Here is a 21,175-nt window from a genome sequence, read left to right as displayed (position 1 = left end):
CCTGCTAAGGATAGTGCCCTTTCCCTTACTTGGGTTAGTCTTTGTGTTTTGACTGAAGGAATGGTTAGGAGTGCTTTGTTGGCTGATCTCAGGTTTCTGTGAGGGACGTGTATGTGAAGGGCGGTGTTCAGCCATTCTGCTTTTTCATTATGTATTAATTTATGTATGGTGCATAGTGTGTTGTATTGTATTCTTTGCTCAATGGGTAACCAGTGTAATTTGGCTAGGGTTTCGGAGATGGGGGTCTCTCTTACTTTTACCGGTCAGAATTCTTGCAGCAGTGTTTTGTAGTATTTGGAGTGGTCTTAGTGTGGTGTATAGTAAACCTAGTAGTAGGGCGTTAAAATAATTAGTGCTTGCAAAAATTAAAGCTTGTAACACTGATCAAAAGTTGTTAGCTGTTAGTAGTGGTTTAAGTCTTCTGAGGATTATTAGTTTGGCGTTTCCTTCCTTCTCTTTTAAAGATATATGTTGTTTCAAGCTTAGTTCTGTGTCAGTTATCATTCTGAGGTTCCGTACTTTCTCTGCTAATTCTATTTTTTTGGTTGTTTTTGAGTGTGATTGGGTTTTGAATTATCTCCATATTTTTACGTTATAAATGTAGGAATTATGTTTTTTCTATATTAATAACTAATTTCATTTGGTTTAGTAGTTTGATTATATTTGTTTTTTCAATTGTGTCATCAATGGGGGTAGTATTAGTTGAATATCGTCAGCGTATATGTAATATGTGATGTCCAGACCAGCCAGCAGGTGACATAATGGCAATAGTGGTTCATGTGGGTCCTCTGGAGGGTTCATGAGCTCCCCTGGGTCACATTTGGTGAGGAGGAATTCCGAGACCAATTGGAGTGGTGTGACAGGATCCAATTTCCATCTCCTAGGTTGCTCCACTTTATGGTGATGCTCAGCTCCAGGATAGCAGTGCACTACATAAGAACATAACATGCCATACTGAGTCAGACCAAGGGTCCATCAAGCCCAGCATCCTGTCTTCAATAGTGGCCAATCCAGGCCATAAGAACCTGGCAAGTTCCCAAAAACTAAATCTTTCCCATGTTACTGTTGCTAGTAATAGCAGTGGTTATTTTCCAAGTCAACTTAATAGCAGGTAATGGACTTCTCCTCCAAGAACTTATCCAATCCTTTTTTTATGTGTAATCATATTTATTGAATTTTGCCAAAGGTAAAACATACAAACATACATCCATAACATGAACAGCGTACCCATATAATATCAAGCATGTTTGAACAGAATAACACAGTAACACAACAATTTTTATCTAGCCTTTGAGCATCCCAAACCCTTCCCTCCCTCCCTTCCCCACCCCCTCAGCTCCGACTGCTTGGTCGTTAACCTCCAACAGTACCAAGGAATCTGGTCTTATTTATCATTTCACCAGCAAGCACACTAACAGTAGAAAAGAGAGGTTTGATCCGTGCACTCATAGATATAACCAACTGAAGACAACCAATTGAAAACAAAGGAAAGAAAACACTGGAAAGACTCCGTGCATCTGAGCCTACTAATGCCTCTAGGCCAGGGGTGGGCAGTTCCAGTCCTCGAGGGCCACAAACCAGTCTGGTTTTCAGGATATCCCTGCATGCACTCTGCATGCAGGGATATCCCTGCATGCACTCTGCCTCTGTTGTATGCAAATCTATTTCATGCATATTCATTAGGATATCTTAAAACCTCGACAGGTTTGTGGCCCTCGAGGACTGGAATTGCCCACCCCTGCTCTAGGCCCTCATGTTAAACAATTTTTGACTTAATGGAAGAAGGCAGCGAATTCAAGAATGTTGCCCACACTGCTGGGAACTGCTGTTGCTTTTTCTTTGAGTGGTTGAAGACGGTCTTCCGTTCCAGAAGGTACAATTCTGTCATAGCGGCACACCATTCCTGTCGTGAAGGAGAGGATGATGATAGCCAATGTCTCGGAATTAATCGCACTGCTACTAGTCGTCCCTTGTGCAATAGAGGTGGTGCGGTGACATCTTTTCCATCCGGCTGGATGGGCGGGACACCTAATAGCCACAGCTGCGGGGCTCCAGAACTGTCCAGCAGGGTGTAGACTTCGAGGTCTTGGGAAATCAGAGACCAAAAGGTTTGAATAGAAGCACAATTCCATAAGCAATGCATGAGCAAAGCTTGTGGAGAAGCACATTTAAGACAGGTATGTGATACAACAATACCCATAAGATAAGCTTTCTGGGGCCATACAACCATCTTATGCATGATCTCATGGAAAGTGATTTTCCTTTTGGCTATCACTTCAGCTTGCAGAGTTAGTGAATTGCAGGCTCTAGTTACCTATCCGCCTTACATTAAACTCTTGCAGGACCGGGAGGTACTCCGCACTCACCCTAAATTCTTACCTAAGGTAGTTTTGGATTTTCATCTTAATCAGTCCATCATACTACCTACCTTTTTTTCCCAGACCAACTCAGAGTACACCTGATTGTCATCAGTGCTTATCACCAGGATGCTGGTAGTAGGCCCGTCTCTATTCAGCCATATTGAAGACTTCCCTGCGGCCTCCTGTTGTGTCCTGGGACCTTAATGTGGTGTTGGCTCGGCTCATGTGAGATCGTTTTGAGCCTCTGTGATCTGAAGTACCTGACCTGGAAGGTCATCTTCAGAATCTTTCAGCTGTAGAACCCAACTCTCCCTGCCTAGGGCCCATTGTTCGGGTTCAGGCTGTCTCCCTCTGTTTCCAACAGCACCATTGTTTTTTGTGCCAACTGGCACCTGGTTAGGTGCTTGTTGGTCGCTTGTTGCTCAGGAACAGCCTGTAGCTTGGTATTCACCTATGTGTGAGGACTACTATCCTGTAACAGCAGGGTGTTAGACCTCACAAAACCCACCCACCACCCCGTGGAGTTGGGTTTCTCCTAAGTTTATTTTATTTTTTCACAATTTTGGGCATGCTCCATGTGCCAGTCAAAGTTCTAGAAACTAACATACATTTTCTGTGCTGGGCTCCATCAGATGTCATCCATGTGTGAGGACTAACATCCTGTTGTCCTAGGAGAACAGTTGTTACAGGTAGCAACTCTACTTTCTTAGCCAAAGAAACCACTTTCAACTCAGTCTTAATTTATGGTACTGCTTTTGATTATACCAAAGGAAATGTAATAAGTGGGAAGAGACACATTTTCTAGAAGGCAAAACTGTTCCAACGTTTTTGGTGTGCTGTGAATAGTATACAATATTCCCAAATGTAGCTATTCTATGATAGTTTTAAGTCTAGAGCTGAAGCTTAAAATGCATTGGAACAGAAACTTACTTTTCTGAATTTCCTTTTTTACTTTTAAACAAAGGCAGCAATTATGATCCAGGAAGTGCTTGGGAAAAACTGTTTTAATGAATAGTGAGAGTTAATGAAAATGTAAACCTTCATTCCTAATCCTATGTCTGATAGCACAGCTATCTGTTCAGACAGGAGCCAGATCCTTGGAGTAATGATGATTATCACTGACAGTGTAGCTCTTGCCCCCCCCCCCCCCGTTCTGTGGGGGGACACAGTCTTCCACCCTCCCACATTTGACTGCCTTAAGAGTACATATTAACCAGGAATCCAATCCAGAATTACTGCATATTAACATGTGGTGTTATGCCACACCAAAAAAAATATTTAGTGTGAAGATTTCTGAATGATCTACAACCTCATATGTTCTCTTATTAGATGGCCATAAGGGAATGAATATAATTATACCCATAGTAAATTTTTTGAGCTTCAGTATGCCTGATTGTAAAAAAAAAGCTATTCCTCATATTTGAGATTTTGTGAAATGAAAAGTCCTTACTATTTATGTAAAATTTGCAAATGAACATAGCTTTAACCATTCAGGAATTAGCCTACAGTAGTATAGGTGAGACAGGAAAACAAGTTGTTGGAATGCAAACCAAAATACTCTAAATTCATGGATTTTCCCATGCAGGTATGGTTTTATTGTACCCACAGAATGGGTAGAAGGCAGTCCAAGCTTCCCCATATTTTCTGTTGTACCTCGACCTCGTTTTGGCAAGACCACTACTAAAGTGAAAGAATGATTTGGTTTGTCTGCTGCAACTGCCTACAAGTGTTCTAACATAAAAAATGTGGTGGTGATTTTAGTGATATGAATAACTATCCATTGGGATCTGAACCGAAACCCCCATCTCATTTCACATAGAACACCAAATTGCTCAGAGGATAATGATTTTTGTTGCTAATTTGAACTAGAATTGAAGCAGTGGCTAAATGATGCCATTCATTTCCCAAAGATTCAGTATGCACTAAATGAACTATAGAAATGGATAACAGTGGCAGGATAGTAATAACTTGATGCTGAGCTGACCCGCTTTGTGGCTTTTTTCATGAATGCTTTGTTGAAATGACTGTGCTTTCTCCTCCAGCATAACAAGGGAAGCATTTAGATCAGGCAACCGGCTGTTTTGATATTTTGTTTTGCTGCAACAGAAATGCTATGAAATAGGTATCTCTTCACAAAGTAAATGATTAACTTCCATTTTCTCCACTGACGTCAAGATGGCGGTGGTTGTTGTAACACTGTCTATCCTCTGTGGCTGACAACAACTTTGTGCTTTTCAGTTCTTAGAAAATTGACCAAAAAAGCAATTAGCAAAGCTGATTTTGGTAAATTGTTGACCAACTCAAGAAACTCTTATACTTGGTTGGCATATGCCATAGGTTTGGCAGGATGGGCAGTGAATTATAAAACATTTAACCACTACATTTAACCTGGGTTCAATAGAGAGGGTAAGACAGGTTCAGGTATATTTTGTATTTACGTGGGTCTTCATATGATACTTAATCTTCATTTATTTTTAGGGAGGTTTGTGAGTTAGTTCTGTTATATATACAAGTAACATGCCATCTAATGATACTTGAAAGTATTAGGCAATTTATACTATGGAATCAAACTTCAACTTTGTTTATAGTAAAATCTATATTTTTGCCTCCAGAGGTTCATCCTGGAAAGTAGGGGAAACTTTTTTGATATTTACTTGAGCATCCAAAATAGTCTTGAATTAAAATTTTCAGTTTCTTACAGGCCAATGCAGGTGGCTGAGATATGTGTGCTTGATTTCAGTGCACGGTTTTAAAGCTCAGCTTAAAATAATTTAACTCCCAGTGCAGTAAGCTAATGCTATGCAGATGCATTGGGAGTTTAAAAAAAAAACATGCCTAAACTTTTTAAAAGGTGTGTTTAGCACAAGCCAAAAACACATTTTAACTCGGAAGGAGTGGGGAGATACCAAATAATGGCCCATTAAGGATAAGTGGCAGCTGCCACTACTTCCACTTAGCTGGATAAATGCTGATTTATCTGAGTAGCAGCTGCCAGATAGCTGGATGTCCGTACTTATCTGGGTATCTGCTGTGGTTCGCCACTACTTAGCTGGATAAATACTTTTATCTGGCTATGTAGCAGTGAATCATGCCAGATAAGTATGGACTTATCCAGCTATCTGGCAACAGTTGCCAGATACGCATATAAATATATGTTTATCTGGCCAAGTGGTGCTGGCCTCTGCTATTTACCCAGCTGCTGGCACTTACCTGGAGTGTTCCTGACTATTTTTCTCAATTTTGTTTAGTATTGATGGAAACTTAACTTCAGCTGTGACCCAAGAGTTGTTTCCAGTTCTAAAAAAGGTGTGCTGGCTAAATTGTGCGCACTGCATTGGAGAGTACTGCTTAATACCCTCATTTGCATGAGCAGTACTCCCATTTAGGAATGGTAGTCACCTGTGCACAAAACTTCTTGCTGGATTGTCAGTAAGTTTTTTGCACACAGAGAATGTGTGTCTTAACTTCATGCATAAAAGTGTTGGGCTGAATGCACCTTTCTGCATTGGCCTGTGAGGTGGCAGTTTTGTGCACTTGTAAAAGCCTATTATCTTGCATGCATTGTATAGTATATAGTCTGTGATGTTCAAGAAAGGAACACTTAGTCATTCTTAGAAAAGAAATGTAACGTTATAGGATATTATATATTAGTTGCATTGTGTGAGAGCCTTTGTTTTATCTTGCCTCTAAAAAACTTATAAATACAGAGATGGCCAAACGCAAACTTGTGGCAGTGATAGTTAATCCTGGCTGTGAAAAATGTGTGCATATAGAGCATAAATTATACTCTGAAATGCAAAATTTTATTTGGAGTTTATTCTGTGAATTCACTATATAAACCTTATAAAAATGTATTTTTCTCCAATTAACAGTTGGCCCGCCCTACACTTTGCACTTTCGAATTAAATATTATTCATCGGAGCCTAACAACCTTCATGAAGAGTTTACAAGGTAGGTATTACTACTTAGCTAAATTAATAATTGACCAATGCAGCAAATGTTTTAAACATCTAGTGTGTTTCACTTCAGCTATTCAGTTTAGGATCTGCATATCAGTTAATGCTGGTTGGTTCTGTCACATAATTTTAGGACTCAAATCTGTCTTAGACTGAGAGAATGGAAGAAGTGTTGCATGTTTTTCATTGACAGTTTTGCAAGCTGTATTTTAAGTTGTAGTGATAATCAACTCAAAAAATATAAAACAATGTTTTCCCCTGGACTGGTATATGTGTGTGTGTGTGTGTGTGTGGTTTTAACATGGACTATATTTTGGCTCTACTGACATTCTTGTTGGAGGAGTGGGGGTCCAGTAATGCTCAATTGCTGGACCCCACTCCTCAGTACTCTGAATGCTGTGTATCAAACATGCTGTGATCACTAAAAAAAAAAAAAAACAAAAACAAAAACCCCTCACCTGCCTCTAACTTACCATCCTAGCTCCTCTTTTCTTTTTGTATTCAAACTATCTGCATATGCTTTTCAGCTTGGTTGCTTTGACTAACCTGAATCTCAAACCATTCTGGATCCACTCCAATAAGGCTTTTACCCTCTACATTCTACAGATAGTCCTTGCCAAAGTCTCCAGAGACCTTTGCATGGCCAAAGGCCATCTCTCCTGTTTGACCTATCAGCTGTTTTAGAAACTGATCATCTATTCCTTGTTCTGTCCATACTTGGATTTCAGGACTCTGTTTTTAGTTCTTCTTTTACCTCTCCTACCTCATTTCCAGCATATTTTCTGATGGATTCCCTTCCACCACTATCAGTTTGTGTCCCCGGGTCTCCATCCTAGGCCTTCTTTTTTTCTGTTTACATTCCATTTTCTTGGTGCTTTGATCTCCTCCCATGATGTTCAGTACCATCTTTTTGCTGACTCCCCCCAGATCTATTATTTGAACTTAATATACCATATTTTAATAATCAAGGCAGTTAACAATAAAATACATAAATATATATTTCCTAGCGTGTAGCAGATGGACTCAGGACCAATGGGTATAGTGTACTCCTGATAGCAGTTGGAGATGGAGTCAGATTTTCAATCTGACATCAGCACTACATATACCCATGCAGGAAACTCTGCTGTTCAGTATTTCTCCGTCTCCTTAGCAGTTTGGGACCCTACACATGCTTGCACAGCGTTAGAAAATCCAAACCAAAGAAGAAAGAAAATTCCAAAACCTTACCGCTACAAGACGAGCCCCACTCTCCTGCGGTGATACCTAAGGGTCCCTCCCCCAGTCAAGAATTCCTGAGGTGATTTCAGAGATCCCTCAGAGGTAAGCCTCGGTCTGGTAGCCGGTTCCCGGCATGGACTTAGCCCCCAGAATCTGGAGTGGCTGAGAGGCAGTGGGTGCAATACCGAGCGTGGCTGTGAAGGTATTTCCTTCTCTCTCCGTGCCCCCCCCCCTCCCGACCGCCTGGCATGAGACCGAGAAGCACCAACAAGGTAAGGTAGAAAACTTTTCTTAAAGTCTCCGAGGCACATATCGACCTCCGGCGTCTGTCCCATTGGGTTGAACAGCCCCGTCCGGGCTAGACCCCGATTCGGTACGAGGGTCCTCCCACGTGGAGACCCTCCTGGGGGGCTGCCATCTTGCCCACATGGTTGCCAGCACCATTTCCCCCCCTTGATCGCCGTATTGTCCGCACAACTGAGCCGTGCGCACGGTGGCAAGCCAGGCGCATAAACTACTTGTGCGCACAGCGTCGTGCGCACATAGCGGCCTGCGCGCATCTGGGTCGTGCGCACATAGCGGCCTGCGCGCACATCTTCGCACCCGGAGGGCATATCTAAGCCTCCCGGTGCGTGCACATAGGCGCACAAACAAGTTTTGAACGACTCCACGCGCTCAAATCATGGCACCACCGGCCAAAAAAACCAAGGGACAAGCCCTCAGCCCAGCCTGCCACCTGAGAGCTGCACAACACGAAGTGGCTTCTGCCCTGTGCCTGCAATGCGAAGAGGCCCTGGGGGGAACCAGGACAAGCCCCCCCCCCCCCCCTCCGGCCAGCAGATGAATCCGGCTCCACCAGTGATAGTACCCCGGACCTCTCTATCCCCGACTCGGCCCCTCCTCAGTTGGGCCCCTCGGGGAATGCCGCTGGGTTCAGTATGGACCCAGGAACATTTTCCTGGGTAGAATTCTTCAAAGGGCTGCAACCTTTGTCCAGGCACAATCTGTGCCACCGGTGACACAGCCACAGTCTCCACCAGAAGACCAAAACCTTCCAGGCCCCTCTCGGCCTCCCCGAGACGTGTCCCCCTCCAGACAAAAGCCTTCCCTTAGGGGACACGGACACCTCAGAGGAAGAGCCAGACTCCCTGGAGGAAGGAGAAATCCCTCCAGGAACGGAACCATACCGAACCATGATGCATTTCTTCTCCAAAGACGAGTTATCAGAACTCGTGTCTGAGCTTGAAGATGCTGGCCATCCCAGGCACAAGCACCGCAGCGGAGCCAAAGATGAACCCTGTTTTTTTCGGGCTCCGTCAGGCTTCATGCCATTTCCCAATGCTACAGACCGTACAACAACTGATTGACCTGGAATGGAATACGCCGGAGGCCAGTTTCAAAGGAGGACGGGCCCTAGAAGCCTTATATCCCCTGGGACCCTCAGCTAAAGAACTCCTAGGGTTCCCCAAAGTGGACGCAATGGTCTGTGCTGTCGCAAAGCGCACTACCATCCCAGTTGAAGGAGGAGCTGCACTCAAGGATACCCAGGACAGACGTCAGGAATCCATCCTTAAACAGTCATTTGATGTTGCAGCTATGTCTCTGCAGATTGCTGCCTGCTGTGCCATGGTGACACGTGCCTGCTTGTCACTTTCCAGGGATGCAACCACGTCCGTCGAAACATTAGAACCGGTGATATCTTTCCTCACGGATGCGACCTCCGACCTGGTGCGCACCTCAGCCAGGGGCGTCTCATTCATAGTGGCAGCCAGAAGGCAACTCTGGCTCTGAAGTTGGTCAGCCGATGCGACTTCCAAGACGAAACTCACAAGAATGCCCTTCAAAGGAGCCCTCCTATTCGACAGCGAACTGGAAGTTAGCCGACAAATGGGGCAAATCCCCAGTACCTCGGCTACCGGAGGACAGGAACAAAAGCCAACGCCCCTCTCCCCGAACACCCAAGGGCAGAGGATTGCAGCATTTTAGACCATACAAAAACACATACCAAGCACCTCGCCCCGCAGGCAGGGGCCAGTCCTTTCGGAACAGACACAAGAGAGTAGCCGGCTCAGGTCCAGGCCCCAGCCGCACCCCATAATGAGAATCAACAGACCCATCCACAGGAAGAAGCCATAGGGGGCAGGCTTGCCCTATTCTACCAAAGATGGGTCGAGATAACATCAGACAAGTGGGTCCTAACCATCATTTGAGAGGGATACTACCTGGATTTCCACAGCATTCCTCCAGACAAATTTGTGAAATCTCCTTGCCACCTCCTCTGCAAGAGGATGGCAGTGGAAACCACACTGACAAAATTACTCACCCTAAAGGCTATAACACTGGTGCACATGCACCAACAAAATACTGAACAATATTCTATTTTATCGTCCCCAAGAAAGAGGGAACGTTCCGGCCCATCCTGGATCTCAAGTCAGTCAACCGCTACCTGAGGGTACCACACTTCTGCATGGAAATCCTACGCTCTGTCATAAGGGCAGTACAGCCGGGAGAATTTGTGCCCTCTCTGGATCTGTTAGAAGCCTATCTCCACATCCCAGTCCATCATGACCACCAGCGCTTCGTGATCCTGGACCATCATTATCAGTTCCAGGCACTGCCCTTCGGACTGGCCATGGTCCCTCGTACGTTCACCAAAATCATGATTGTAGTGGCGGTGACACTGAGGAAGAAGGAATCCTCGTACACCTATATCTGGACGATTGGCTGATCAGGGCAAAATCGCCAGAGGAAAGTCACCAGGCGACCACCCAGAGTCAAGAATCTACTGCAGACTCTTGAGTGGGTCGTCAACACAACCAAGTGTTGCCTGCAGCCCTCCCAATCACTAGAATACCTGGGAGTCCGGTTCGACACCAAACAAGACAAGGTCGTTCTTCCCCATACATGAAGAAGGAAATTGATGGACCAGTTGCGAAAACTGTTGAACTGTGCTCGACCCAAGGTATGGAACCACCTCCAAGTCCTCGGCCTCATGATCCTAGAAGTCGTCCCATGGGCAAGGGCCCACATGCGCCAACTTCAACGTTCCCTACTGTCATGCTGGAACCTGATGTCCCAGGACTATGCTGTTCACCTCCAGCTACCGGCAGAGACATGGACCCAGCTCCAATGGTGGCTATAAGAAGACCATCTGAGCAAGGGAGTAAGGCTATCCCCACCAACCTGGGTCTTACTCACCATGGATGCGAGCCTACGAGGGTGGGGACCCCACTGCCATGAACTGACGGCTCAGGGGCAATGGGACAAGGAAGAGTCGGGATAGAAAATAAACTGACTGGAAGCCTGGGCAGTCACACTATCCTTCCTATGATTCAGTCACAGACTCCGGGGTGAATTTGTCAGTCATGTCAGACAATGCCACAACAGTTGCCTACATCAACCGCCAGAATGGAACCAGAAGTCAACAGGTGTCCCTGGAAATAGGCCCCCCTAATGGTGTGGGCGGAAGCAAACCTGCAAGGGATCTCAGCCACCCACATCGTGGGAAAAGACAACGTCACTGTGGACTACCTCAGTCGAGAAAGTCTAGACCCAGGGGAATGGATGCTGTTGACCACAGCCTTCCAGTTGATAGTAAACTGCTGGGGAACACCAGCCATAGATCTTCTGGCAACCCGGTCCAACGCCCAAGTTCCCAACTTCTTCAGCCGCAGATGAGAACCACAATCCCAGGGGATCGACGCCCTCGTCCAGACTTGGCCACAGGAGGACCTGCTGTATGCCTTTCCCCCATGGCCACTACTGGGCAGAATCATCCAAAAGATAGAACATCACAAAGGGCTAGTACTTCTAGTGGCCCCGGACTGGCCAAGAAGGCCGTGGTATGCAGACATGAGAAGACTTCTGGCGGGGAACCCCCCCTATGTCTACCTCCACACATGGACCTGCTCCAGCAAGGACCGATCCTCCACGAAGACCCAACTTGATTCTCTCTTATGGTCTGGCCATTGAGAGGACTCGCCTGAAGAAGAGCGGATACTCGGGGGCAGTGATTGACATCTTGCTCCGAGCACGCAAGTTTTCCACGTCTCTAACCTACATACAAATAGGGAGAATATTCGAAGCCTGGTGTAAAGACTGCGACATCCTTCCGCAGACAGTCATAATCCCCATGATCCTGGAATTTCTGCAGGACAGCTTAAAGAAGGTATTGTCTCTCAACTCCATCAAGGTGTAGGTGGCAGCACTGGCCTGCTTCAGAGCCAAAGTGGATGGCATCAGTCTATCTTCCCTTCTAGACATCTCCTGCTTCCTGAGAGGGGTCAAACAAATCCGACCACCACTAAAGTGGCTGGTACCCCTATGGAATCTCAATCTAGTAATAGACTTCCTAGTGGGAGCTTCCTTCAGACCTACCCACATTCTGTCCCTATGGCTCCTGACCTTGAAGACTGCATTCCTAGTAGCAATGTGTTCAGCCTGATGCATCTCCGAACTTCAAGCACTATCCTGTCTGGAATCGTTCCTCAGATTCACACCAGGATCCATACAGCTACGCACTGTCCCCTCCTTCCTTCCAAAGGTAGTTTCACATTTCCACCTAAACCAAACCATCTTGCTACCATCTCCAGACAAGCATAAGGACTCTGAACTCTCTCATCTTCTTCGCCATCTTAACATGGCAGACTCCTAGTCCGATACCTGAAAAGATTGGAATCCGTACAAAAGACAGACCCACCTATTCGTCCTTCACAGCGGGAAGAAACAAGGGGGAAGCGGCCTCATGGGCAACCATAGCCCTCTGGATCAAAGTAGTAATCAAGGCAGCCTATGTGGAGGCAGGGAAACCTCCACCTCTACAAGTCAAGGACCATTCCACAAGGGCCCAGGCAGTGTCCTGGGCAGAAACCAAGATGCTGTCACCTGCCGAGATCTATTGGGCGGCGACGTGGTCCTCCATTCACACCTTCTTGAGGTTCTATCGCCTGGATGTTCAGGCCCGGGAGGACACAGCATTCGCTGTGTCCTCCCGGGCAGTACTAAGTGGGCCACGGGCAGTCTCCCCCCCGGGTTGGGAGTAGCTTTTGTACATCCCATTGGTCCTGAGTCCATCTGCTATACGCTAGGAAATGGAGAAATTACTTACCTGATAATTTTGTTTTCCTTAGTGTAGACAGATGGACTCCACATCCCACCCACGGCTGCCCCAAGATACGGAAACCTCGGGGGACAATCCCCAAGAGCAAGACAAGCACGGGTAAGCCAGACTTTACCCCTAGTTAAGACACCCATAGTTGCCAGTTGTCTGCGTTTCTCGGTTGAGTGCACTGGCGGTCTCTAGCTGAAAATCACGTCAACCAGTTCAAAGTTAATCAAGTTATCCAAACACACATATATCCACAATTGCTTTTCAAGGAGAATACAGAAGAGCAGAACTTCCTGCAGGGCTATATGTAGTGCTGACGTCAGATTGAAATCTGACTCAGTCTCCAACTGCTATCAGGAGTACACTATACCCATTGGTCCTGAGTCCATCTGTCTACACTAAGGAAAACGAAATTATCAGGTAAGTAATTTCTCCAATCAAAACAGAAAATGGGTAAAACAGTTTAATATAAAAATAAAAAGTAATGCAATATAAAATAAAACAAGATATACAAACAACATAAAACAGAGAAAGTCCACCGTACAATCACAACTCCAATTAAATTACCTTCATAGAGGAGTTCTAATCATTCACAAAGGCCTGCTTGAGTAATTGTTAATGTTGTTTCTGAACATCATAAAATTAGACTCCATGTGAATCTTCATTGGCAATGTATTCCATAAAAACAGCACTTGATAAAGGTAGGTCAAGTCTAGTTTAATCTAATCTGTTGTTGAAGGAATTCTGAGTTATTTTGAGCACTGGAACGCAAGAACATCCTTTCTTATGAACTGTTTATCAGAAAGCTATACATACCTGTATCCTTGGAAGCGGCCCTGAAAGGCGACCAAAATGGTGTGGGGTCTCCATGGAAAGACTTATGAAATGAATCTGAAGGATCTAAATAACTATACCCTGGAAGAGAGGAGAGACGGGAGATATGATACAGACTTCAAATTCCTGAAAGGAACTGATACACAAAACTCATAGAATGTTGTAAAATAGGGGTCACAATAAACTCCAGGGGGAAAGATTCTGGAACAGTAATGGAAGTGAAAAGGGTGTAGGACAGACCCAGAGGATCCCCTATAGGCTACAGAATGAAAATTAAATGGGGTAACTTTTTACCCCCTCCCCTCCCCCCCCCAAGCACAAATGTGAACTTTGTTAACCTGCACAGAGCAGTAGTTACCTCCCCCTCCCCCCCCCAAAAAAAAAAAAATCTCGCAGGGCAGACTGGATGGACTGTTTTGTTCTTTCTCAGAAGACAAGCAGGATGGCAGTCTTCACACACAGGTGACATCAACCGATGGAGCCTAGCACAGAAACTTATTTGAAAGTTTCTAGAACTTTGGCTGTGCCTCCCTGAGCATGAACACTCTTGCCATTGTCATGTCCATGCAGGGTTCCTTCAGCCTTTCCTTTTCCTTTGAACCCTCGAGTTGCAGTTTTGGTACCTCACATTCCTGTTTCTTAAACCTCTTTAGGTTTTGCCAGATTGGCAAGATTGTTCAACATGGGATCCTGTGGTTTTGTCCCTTGTTACCCTTGGTAAGATTTTTCGGTCATTTCTCTGTTTCCATTTGTCTTGATAATCAGTTCTGCGGCAATGCACTATCTATGTCCACCAGCCTTCGACTTGCCGCTGCCATTGAATTGGACATTGCTTCCTTTTTATTTCAGCAGATCATGTCTAGCTGGTTCCAGTGTTGCCCTTTGTCTATCATGGACCACCATGATGGGATGTATCCTAAACCTGGGGGCATTGCATGCTGTCTGACCCAGAAAGGCTGCTGATCCTGAATGTAACTCATGGGAAAGCTTTTTGGGTACTGGAAGAACAATCCATTGGTATTAGAGGCATTGACATTGAAGGACCTAGGAACTGCATTGGCAGAGGGAGTGTCATTAGCATAGGGGGAATGTCTGCTTCCTCAGTGCTGCCAGCTGATAGGGAACCCATAGAAGGCCTTTGTCTAACTCATCCCACTCAAAGAAGGCATCTGGTTCCACCTCTTCAATGCCTGCATCAAGGAGATCCCATGCTAAATATCAAGGGAAGCTGAAGAAGTATTAGCATTGGTTTCCATTTGGACTCGGTGCTGGGAACCGTGGATGGTCTGGTGCATGCTGACAACTTCCCGTAAACAGTCCCATGGTGAGGAGGACTCATCCTCTAAGCAGGTCCAGAACTAACAGCTTCCACTGGTCCAGGTGTTCACCACTGATCCCCCTCTTTGTTCAAAGGAGGATGTGGTCACCCCCCTGCCTCTGTCAGTGTTGGCATCTGCCATCTTTGAGGAAGAATTGGATAAAAAGATCCAACAGACCTTGGAGAAGGTGTGGCAGAGCCTCTGTGCAGGGACATCGAGGGCAATGAGGCAGGCACAGTCTTTCCTCAAGCCTCTGTCTGATTTCTTACACGTGCTTGGTGGCAAGGCATCTCTGCTGGTGCCAGATCCAATGCCAGGAGGGGGATCAGAATTGGTGGCCACTGTCCCACTACTGATCTCCAGCTCTTTGGGGGAGGAAGTTTTCCTGAGCCATCAAAGCTCCTCGGGACTAAGGTTAAAACCAGTCAAGCGCACTGGTCAAATGGCAGGTGTAACAGGCAGAGCATGTTCCATGACTATAAGCTTGGGGTTGCTAATACTGAATGCTTCTTTCATTAAGGCCAGGATTACCATAGAACAGACAGATACCAAAAGGTCTCATGTAAAAGCTCCAGACAATAAAACATATTTAGAATTAGCATCTCATATTTCAACTTAGTGTATTAGAGAAGACTCTTTTGCATGCCAAAGATAAATTATTTCCATAAACAATAGCTAGTACAATGTGAAGAATCTTATTTGGAGCAGCCTTCAAAGATCTGAACTTTGAGCATATTTGTGCTGCACGTTGCTATATGGTAGATTTTTTTTTCTTGTTGCTAAGCAAATATTACATAGTTACTGTAACTACCTGTGTTTAAGATCTATGTTAATGATGTGCTTTGTTAGGTTTTTTTTTTTTGTGGGGGGGTGTAATTATATACAATATGTTTATGGCATTCTGTAGTTTATCAAGTTGACTTTTTAATACAGTAAAATTCTAGGGCACAAAATCATCATAGATGTAAACTTTGCATCTTTTCATGGGCATTATAATTCTGTTTTGAAACAAATCCATTTAATTTGCTGTTGATCTTTCTCTTTAGATACCTGTTTGTACTGCAGCTCAGACAAGACATTCTTTCTGGAAAGTAAGAATATTTTTGTTAACTCTGGTATTGCACAGTATGTTACATGTAGATCATCTGTCCTTTCTAAAGATTCTCACAATTCTCCACCAATAAGCAGGGCTGAATTAACCATGATACGTGAGTGACATCATCCCACACCACACACTCTTCTCTTAGCTCATAGAACATTTGCTCTACTGAGCATGTATGGGAGTTCCCTATGGGCATTGCTTCGTGAGCTTCCTTAGTCTTTTTATGTGAACGTCAGCAAAGACATATACCCTTTTTTCTTCTTGATTAATCTCTTGATATTCATTCTTTTAAACTTTCTCTCTAATTACATTGCCTCACTGTCTCAAGAGCCCCCAAACAACACTTTTAAGTAAAAAAGAAAAAAGCACCCCCCCTCCAGTCTCTTCCTTCACAGGATGTCCAGCACCAGGAAGCAGACCATTAGTGGCTTCAAGGACACCATCTGTAATGAACATTTTCCTACCACAGACTGACGTATCTTGCTACTGCTGCCTAGGACCAACCATGACCAGGCAAACTACTAACATTATGGTCAGATGACTGTGCTGCCAGAAGTCCAGAGCCTGTAAAATGGAGGAGCTATGTAAGTCTCTGAAGAGTTGGTCCTTCTCTCCTGGAGTGAAACCTTGTCTTGCTCCCTGGGTGCCAATTTTGAGCAGGAGCTGATCAGGAAAGTCTCCCCTCTTGCTGGAACAGGCTGGGACCTTGTGGTCAAGCAAACCAAAGAAGTCACGAAGCCTGGGCCCTTCTAGAAAGAAGCACCATGCTTCCGATCCAGTGGCCAAAAAAGCATGAAGCCTTGGTGCATTTAATTCAATTGATACTCCATTCATAAATGCATGGGGCTTCAGAAACATTGATCCTCCCTCAATGCCTTGTGTTGGAGCAAGCTGCAGCATTGCCAATGCACCAGGCTGCAGTGCTTTTGATGCACTGATTCACTTCTGCCAATTTTTAAAGTATGTCCATTGAGGTTACTAGGGCAAAGCCTGTGCCTGTGCCTAGGGCAAAGCCTGTGCCTGAACATGCAGATTCCATTGCTCCGTGTTGCTCCTTAGTCTCTAAATGGCCCCCAGGACAAATTTTTTAAAGTCCAGAGGTGTGCAAGAAAATTCCATCTTAGTTTCTTAGATCCACCTCCAATGCCTGGCCAGAGGGCACACCAGCCCTTAGATAAAGTGGTACAGATAATGAAGACTTTTACTTCCCTAGTGGCTAAGGACAAAGAGGGCCTCTTCAACCTCTCCTTTTCAAGATATCAGATTTATTCCTCACACAGAGTCCCAGCATCATCTGATAGACAGGTACTCCATCAGAACTCCCTCGAGATAGGTTCTAATCCTCAACATTTGCTTGCAGTGGAATCCAGCTAATTTAAGGATATACACCAGGAATACACACATCCAAGGCAACTAAGGACCCCTCCTGTGTCAACCTACTTCATTGTTGGGGTCCTGGATAAGTGTTCCTTCTCTAGGATCTGAGTAGGATTTGACAGGAATACCCTCTAACCCCCTACCTGAGCCTCTAGAATTCTAGTCTCCATATGAAGGACCTCTTTTACTCCAGATTTCTGGGCAAGTTGGGATAAGTGCTTGAAGTCAACGTCCATAAGGACAAGGATCCTTGCACAGAAATCTTCATTCTCCTTCAGATCTTTGATAACCCCTTGGTGGAGCCAGCAGCTATTCCAATCCATGCTGTCCTTCAAGAATTACAAACAAGAATGTGGGAGAATCTGATTTCCTGCAAAGCAGTAGCCAGAAAATTAGACGTCAATTATATAGTCCAGAAGACTCCAGGTTTTGGCGTATTCCACCTGCCTCATCAATTGGTTATAGTAGTCAACTCTAAAGAGAGCAAAGAAAACAAGAATATCTTCAAACACTTCATCAGGCTCTTAGGCAATTTTGGCAAAAAGGTTTTCCTGAGCTCCATGCTTAATGCACGTATCTCGACTCACCATCTTTACATGATTGAACATAATCATGTAATTATTTAAAAATTCAAACCCTTCCATCCTCTAGGAGATATTGGCTCTGCATACCTACAGCTGCACCTAGATGTGAAAGAGTGGATAAACCATCTTATTTGATCAGTTTGCGAGGTTTTTTATATGATAGCCCACTCCTCATCAGATTCCATTAGAACACACTGAATGGCTTGGTTGAGAGCCAGCAGATTATGTGATATCCATAATAAACTAGTAGGCATACCCTGCCTGGGAGATCTGATCTTTGGAAACAAGCTTAGAAAAATAGTGGTTCAGATCAAGGAGAAATATGTGGCAGTCTAGTCACTCTCAACTGGCACAACAGCAGTCCATTTCATTGTGACCCTACTAGGCTTTTTAAATGGTTATACTTCAGAAACACCACCTTCTGGCAATTCCAGTGATGCTGAGTTCTACAGCTGCTACAACAGCAACTTCCAACTTGGAGTCAACAGTATGAATGGTGCCGTCCAGAAATGACACAACAGATCCATCCCTAACCTTGATCAAGTTTAAGAACAGATTACAAATTCTGCACTCATTCTCCCCAGTAGGGGGAGGAATGGCACAATATTACCAAAGACCACTGGGTTCTCAGATTGTAGTGTCTGATTACCACATGCATTTCTCCTAGCTTCCCACATTTCCTCACTGCTCAGTCTTCAATCTGGATCTGTCTTAATGCAACTCCGCATGGAGATGGAATTGCTCCTCACTCGGAGGGTGATAGGGCAGGACCATTTCTATCAATATGGGGCAGGGGTTCTACTCCTCCTATTTTCCTTATACCAAAGAAATCTGGGTATTGAGACCCATCCTGAATTTAAGAAGTCTGAACAAGAATCTGCTCAGAGAAATTTACACGTTCTCCCCCTTCGTTCAGGCAGGGGAAATGGATGTGTCCTCTGGATTTGAAGGATGTCTGTGTTCACATACCCATCCATCCTGCCCATTGGCACCATCTGCACTTTGTGGTTGAATCCTCTAGCTATCAGTACAGAGTATTTCCTTTTGGGCTCTTTACCAAGTGCTGGACTGTGGAGGAGTAGCCTAGTGGTTAGAGCAGTAGGCTGTAAACCAGGGTTCAGACCTTGGGCAAGTTACTTCATGCCATTGCTTCAGGTACAAACAGACTGTAAGCCCTTTGGGGACAGAGAAATGCTTACCGTACCAGAATGTAATGCCCTTTGAAGCACCTGAAAAAGCATAATATAACAAAGTAAAAAAAAAAAAAAAAGTATCTGCTCTGAATTCAGAACCTCTGTGTCCTTCCCTTACTTGGACAACTGGCTAGGGATGCCACTTTCTGGGAGGGAGTGTTGACCTCCTTATATAAGTGGATTCAACTCCTACAATCATTGGAATTCTGAGTAAACTTTGAAAAATGGACCCTAATTGCATTTTAGAAGATCAGATTCATTGGGGTGTAGATAATCTCTGCAAGAGAACATTTCTTCTGACAGATCGTGTGAAAGCTCTTGGGTTCCCTGCTCATTGATTGCTGAACGTGGATCAAATAACCAGGGAAGTACTAGTTTTCCTGGGCCAGTTGCTTGTGACAGTTCATATAGTATCACTAACTTGCCTCCACATGTGGCTCCTAAAATGGGGCCTCCACTCCCAGTGGGACCAGTCAAATCCCAGTGGGACCAGTCAACTTGATGACTTTGATGAATATCTTGCAGGAAATGAAGTAAGAGCCTTGCTGGTGGCTACATCATTGCATCCTTCAAGAGAAGACACCACTACATCTACTTTCCCATCAGGTGGTGATAGCGACAGATGCCTCCACCCAAGAAAGTATGGGGAGCTCATACAGATCCTTTCCAAACTCGAGGGATTTGGTTTTTAGCAAAAGGTTTCAGATCAGTCTTCTAGAACTGAGTTCTGAGCTAAGAGAAAAGAATCTATTCTATGCAGTCGGGATAGTGTTACCCATTTGTCATGGCTAATTCATCCTGCAATTTTCAGAGAACACAGTTTACAGTAAATAAACTTGTTTCCAATACTGATAAATTACAGGTATATTTGCCAAATCATAAAAATGTAAAACTGGTAAGGTGTAAATTTAGTTTTTGGAATGCATTTTTTAACCTTTCAATAAGTGTCTAGAAAAGGTCATCTTTTCAGTGTTAATTAACTAACAAATAGAAAACTTTTCTAAGGTTTATTTTCCCATTCTGTGCCTCTGAGGAACGCTTATTAAATCTGGCCCTTAGTGTTTAGAGTAATTCTAAGTTTTACAAGAAAATGATTTTCTTCATCGACAAGCAGGGCTGATTAACCATGATGCGGATGACGTCATCCGGTGCCAAACAGATGCTTTATTCCTATCTCAAAGAAGAGACTCCACTCTGAGAGGAGAGTCTGCTGCAGTCTTTACCATCTTATATATCTCTTCTATCTTCTGGGCCCTGGATCTCTGGGTCCGCGATGACATCCAGCCACAGTGGTAACAGGTGTGCTGGGTTCTGGCCCAAAACACCAACAGCAGATGTCATGGCCATCTGATAGATATCTTTTGCCACTTATGCAGGCCTTAAATCTGCCAAAAATGTCCTTCTTAGAACCAAACTAAATACACCCTCCCGGTGTATACAAACAATGTAACAGTGAAATCCAACACACTGGTCACTATATTTTTCCAGTTTAAAATTTTTTATTTTTTCCTCTTTTTTTTACTTTACTTCTCCAGTTGTACAAACTTGTGGAATTAGCGCAACCATCGCTTATATGCGTAAGCATTGCTGAGATAAGTACTGAGTATTCTAATTTGGAATTTATCCATGTGACTGTATGTGGGTTAACCGGATGATATGTATCTCATCAAGATCCTGTGAAGGAGAGATTTTTGAAGTGGGAGCTTTTTGATAATATGGCAACTATTTTTGAAAAGAATGAAGTTTGACTAAGTTTTGAAACAAAATAAAACAGGATTTTTGATCTGTGATGGCAGTGAAAATGATTGCACGCTGAAGCATCCAGAGAATGAAATAAAAATCTTGATATGAGTACTGTCTGAGGTTTTCTCTTCTTAGCAGGTTGCCTCTTGTGTGTTTTGTTTTGTTAGCACCGAAAAATGCTGTAGGTGCTGCTGAGGCAGGCAACACAAGTGTGTGAAAAATTAAAAACTTGTATTTTGAAATCAAGGAAAATGGAGGGAAGGGTACACAGCTGTGCTGTAGCTTGGATGAGACTGGGGGGGGCTCGCATGGCAGTGCCTGCACAGGAACTACTGCACATGCTCAGTAGAGAAAAATCTCTGAGGTAAGGGAGAAGGGACAG

At 44.4% G+C, this 21,175-nt stretch overlaps 1 protein-coding gene across 4 annotated transcripts in view; it reads left to right on the top strand.

Annotated features, from left to right (window-relative positions):
- The window catches only part of EPB41L4B (erythrocyte membrane protein band 4.1 like 4B), a 709,272-nt gene that overhangs the window by 264,971 nt on the left and 423,126 nt on the right, over positions 1–21,175 (top strand). For all 4 annotated transcript variants that reach the window (XM_029589854.1, XM_029589857.1, XM_029589855.1 and 1 more), the window contains exons 4-5: positions 6,233–6,311; positions 15,841–15,885. In XM_029589854.1, coding sequence (XP_029445714.1) covers positions 6,233–6,311; positions 15,841–15,885 — 124 coding nt within the window. The remainder of the gene's footprint in view (positions 1–6,232; positions 6,312–15,840; positions 15,886–21,175) is intronic.

Source organism: Rhinatrema bivittatum, chromosome 2 (genome assembly GCF_901001135.1).
Source record: "Rhinatrema bivittatum chromosome 2, aRhiBiv1.1, whole genome shotgun sequence".
In the NCBI taxonomy this organism is placed as follows: Eukaryota; Metazoa; Chordata; class Amphibia; order Gymnophiona; family Rhinatrematidae; genus Rhinatrema; species Rhinatrema bivittatum.
This window is presented reverse-complemented; position numbering and strand designations above follow the sequence as displayed.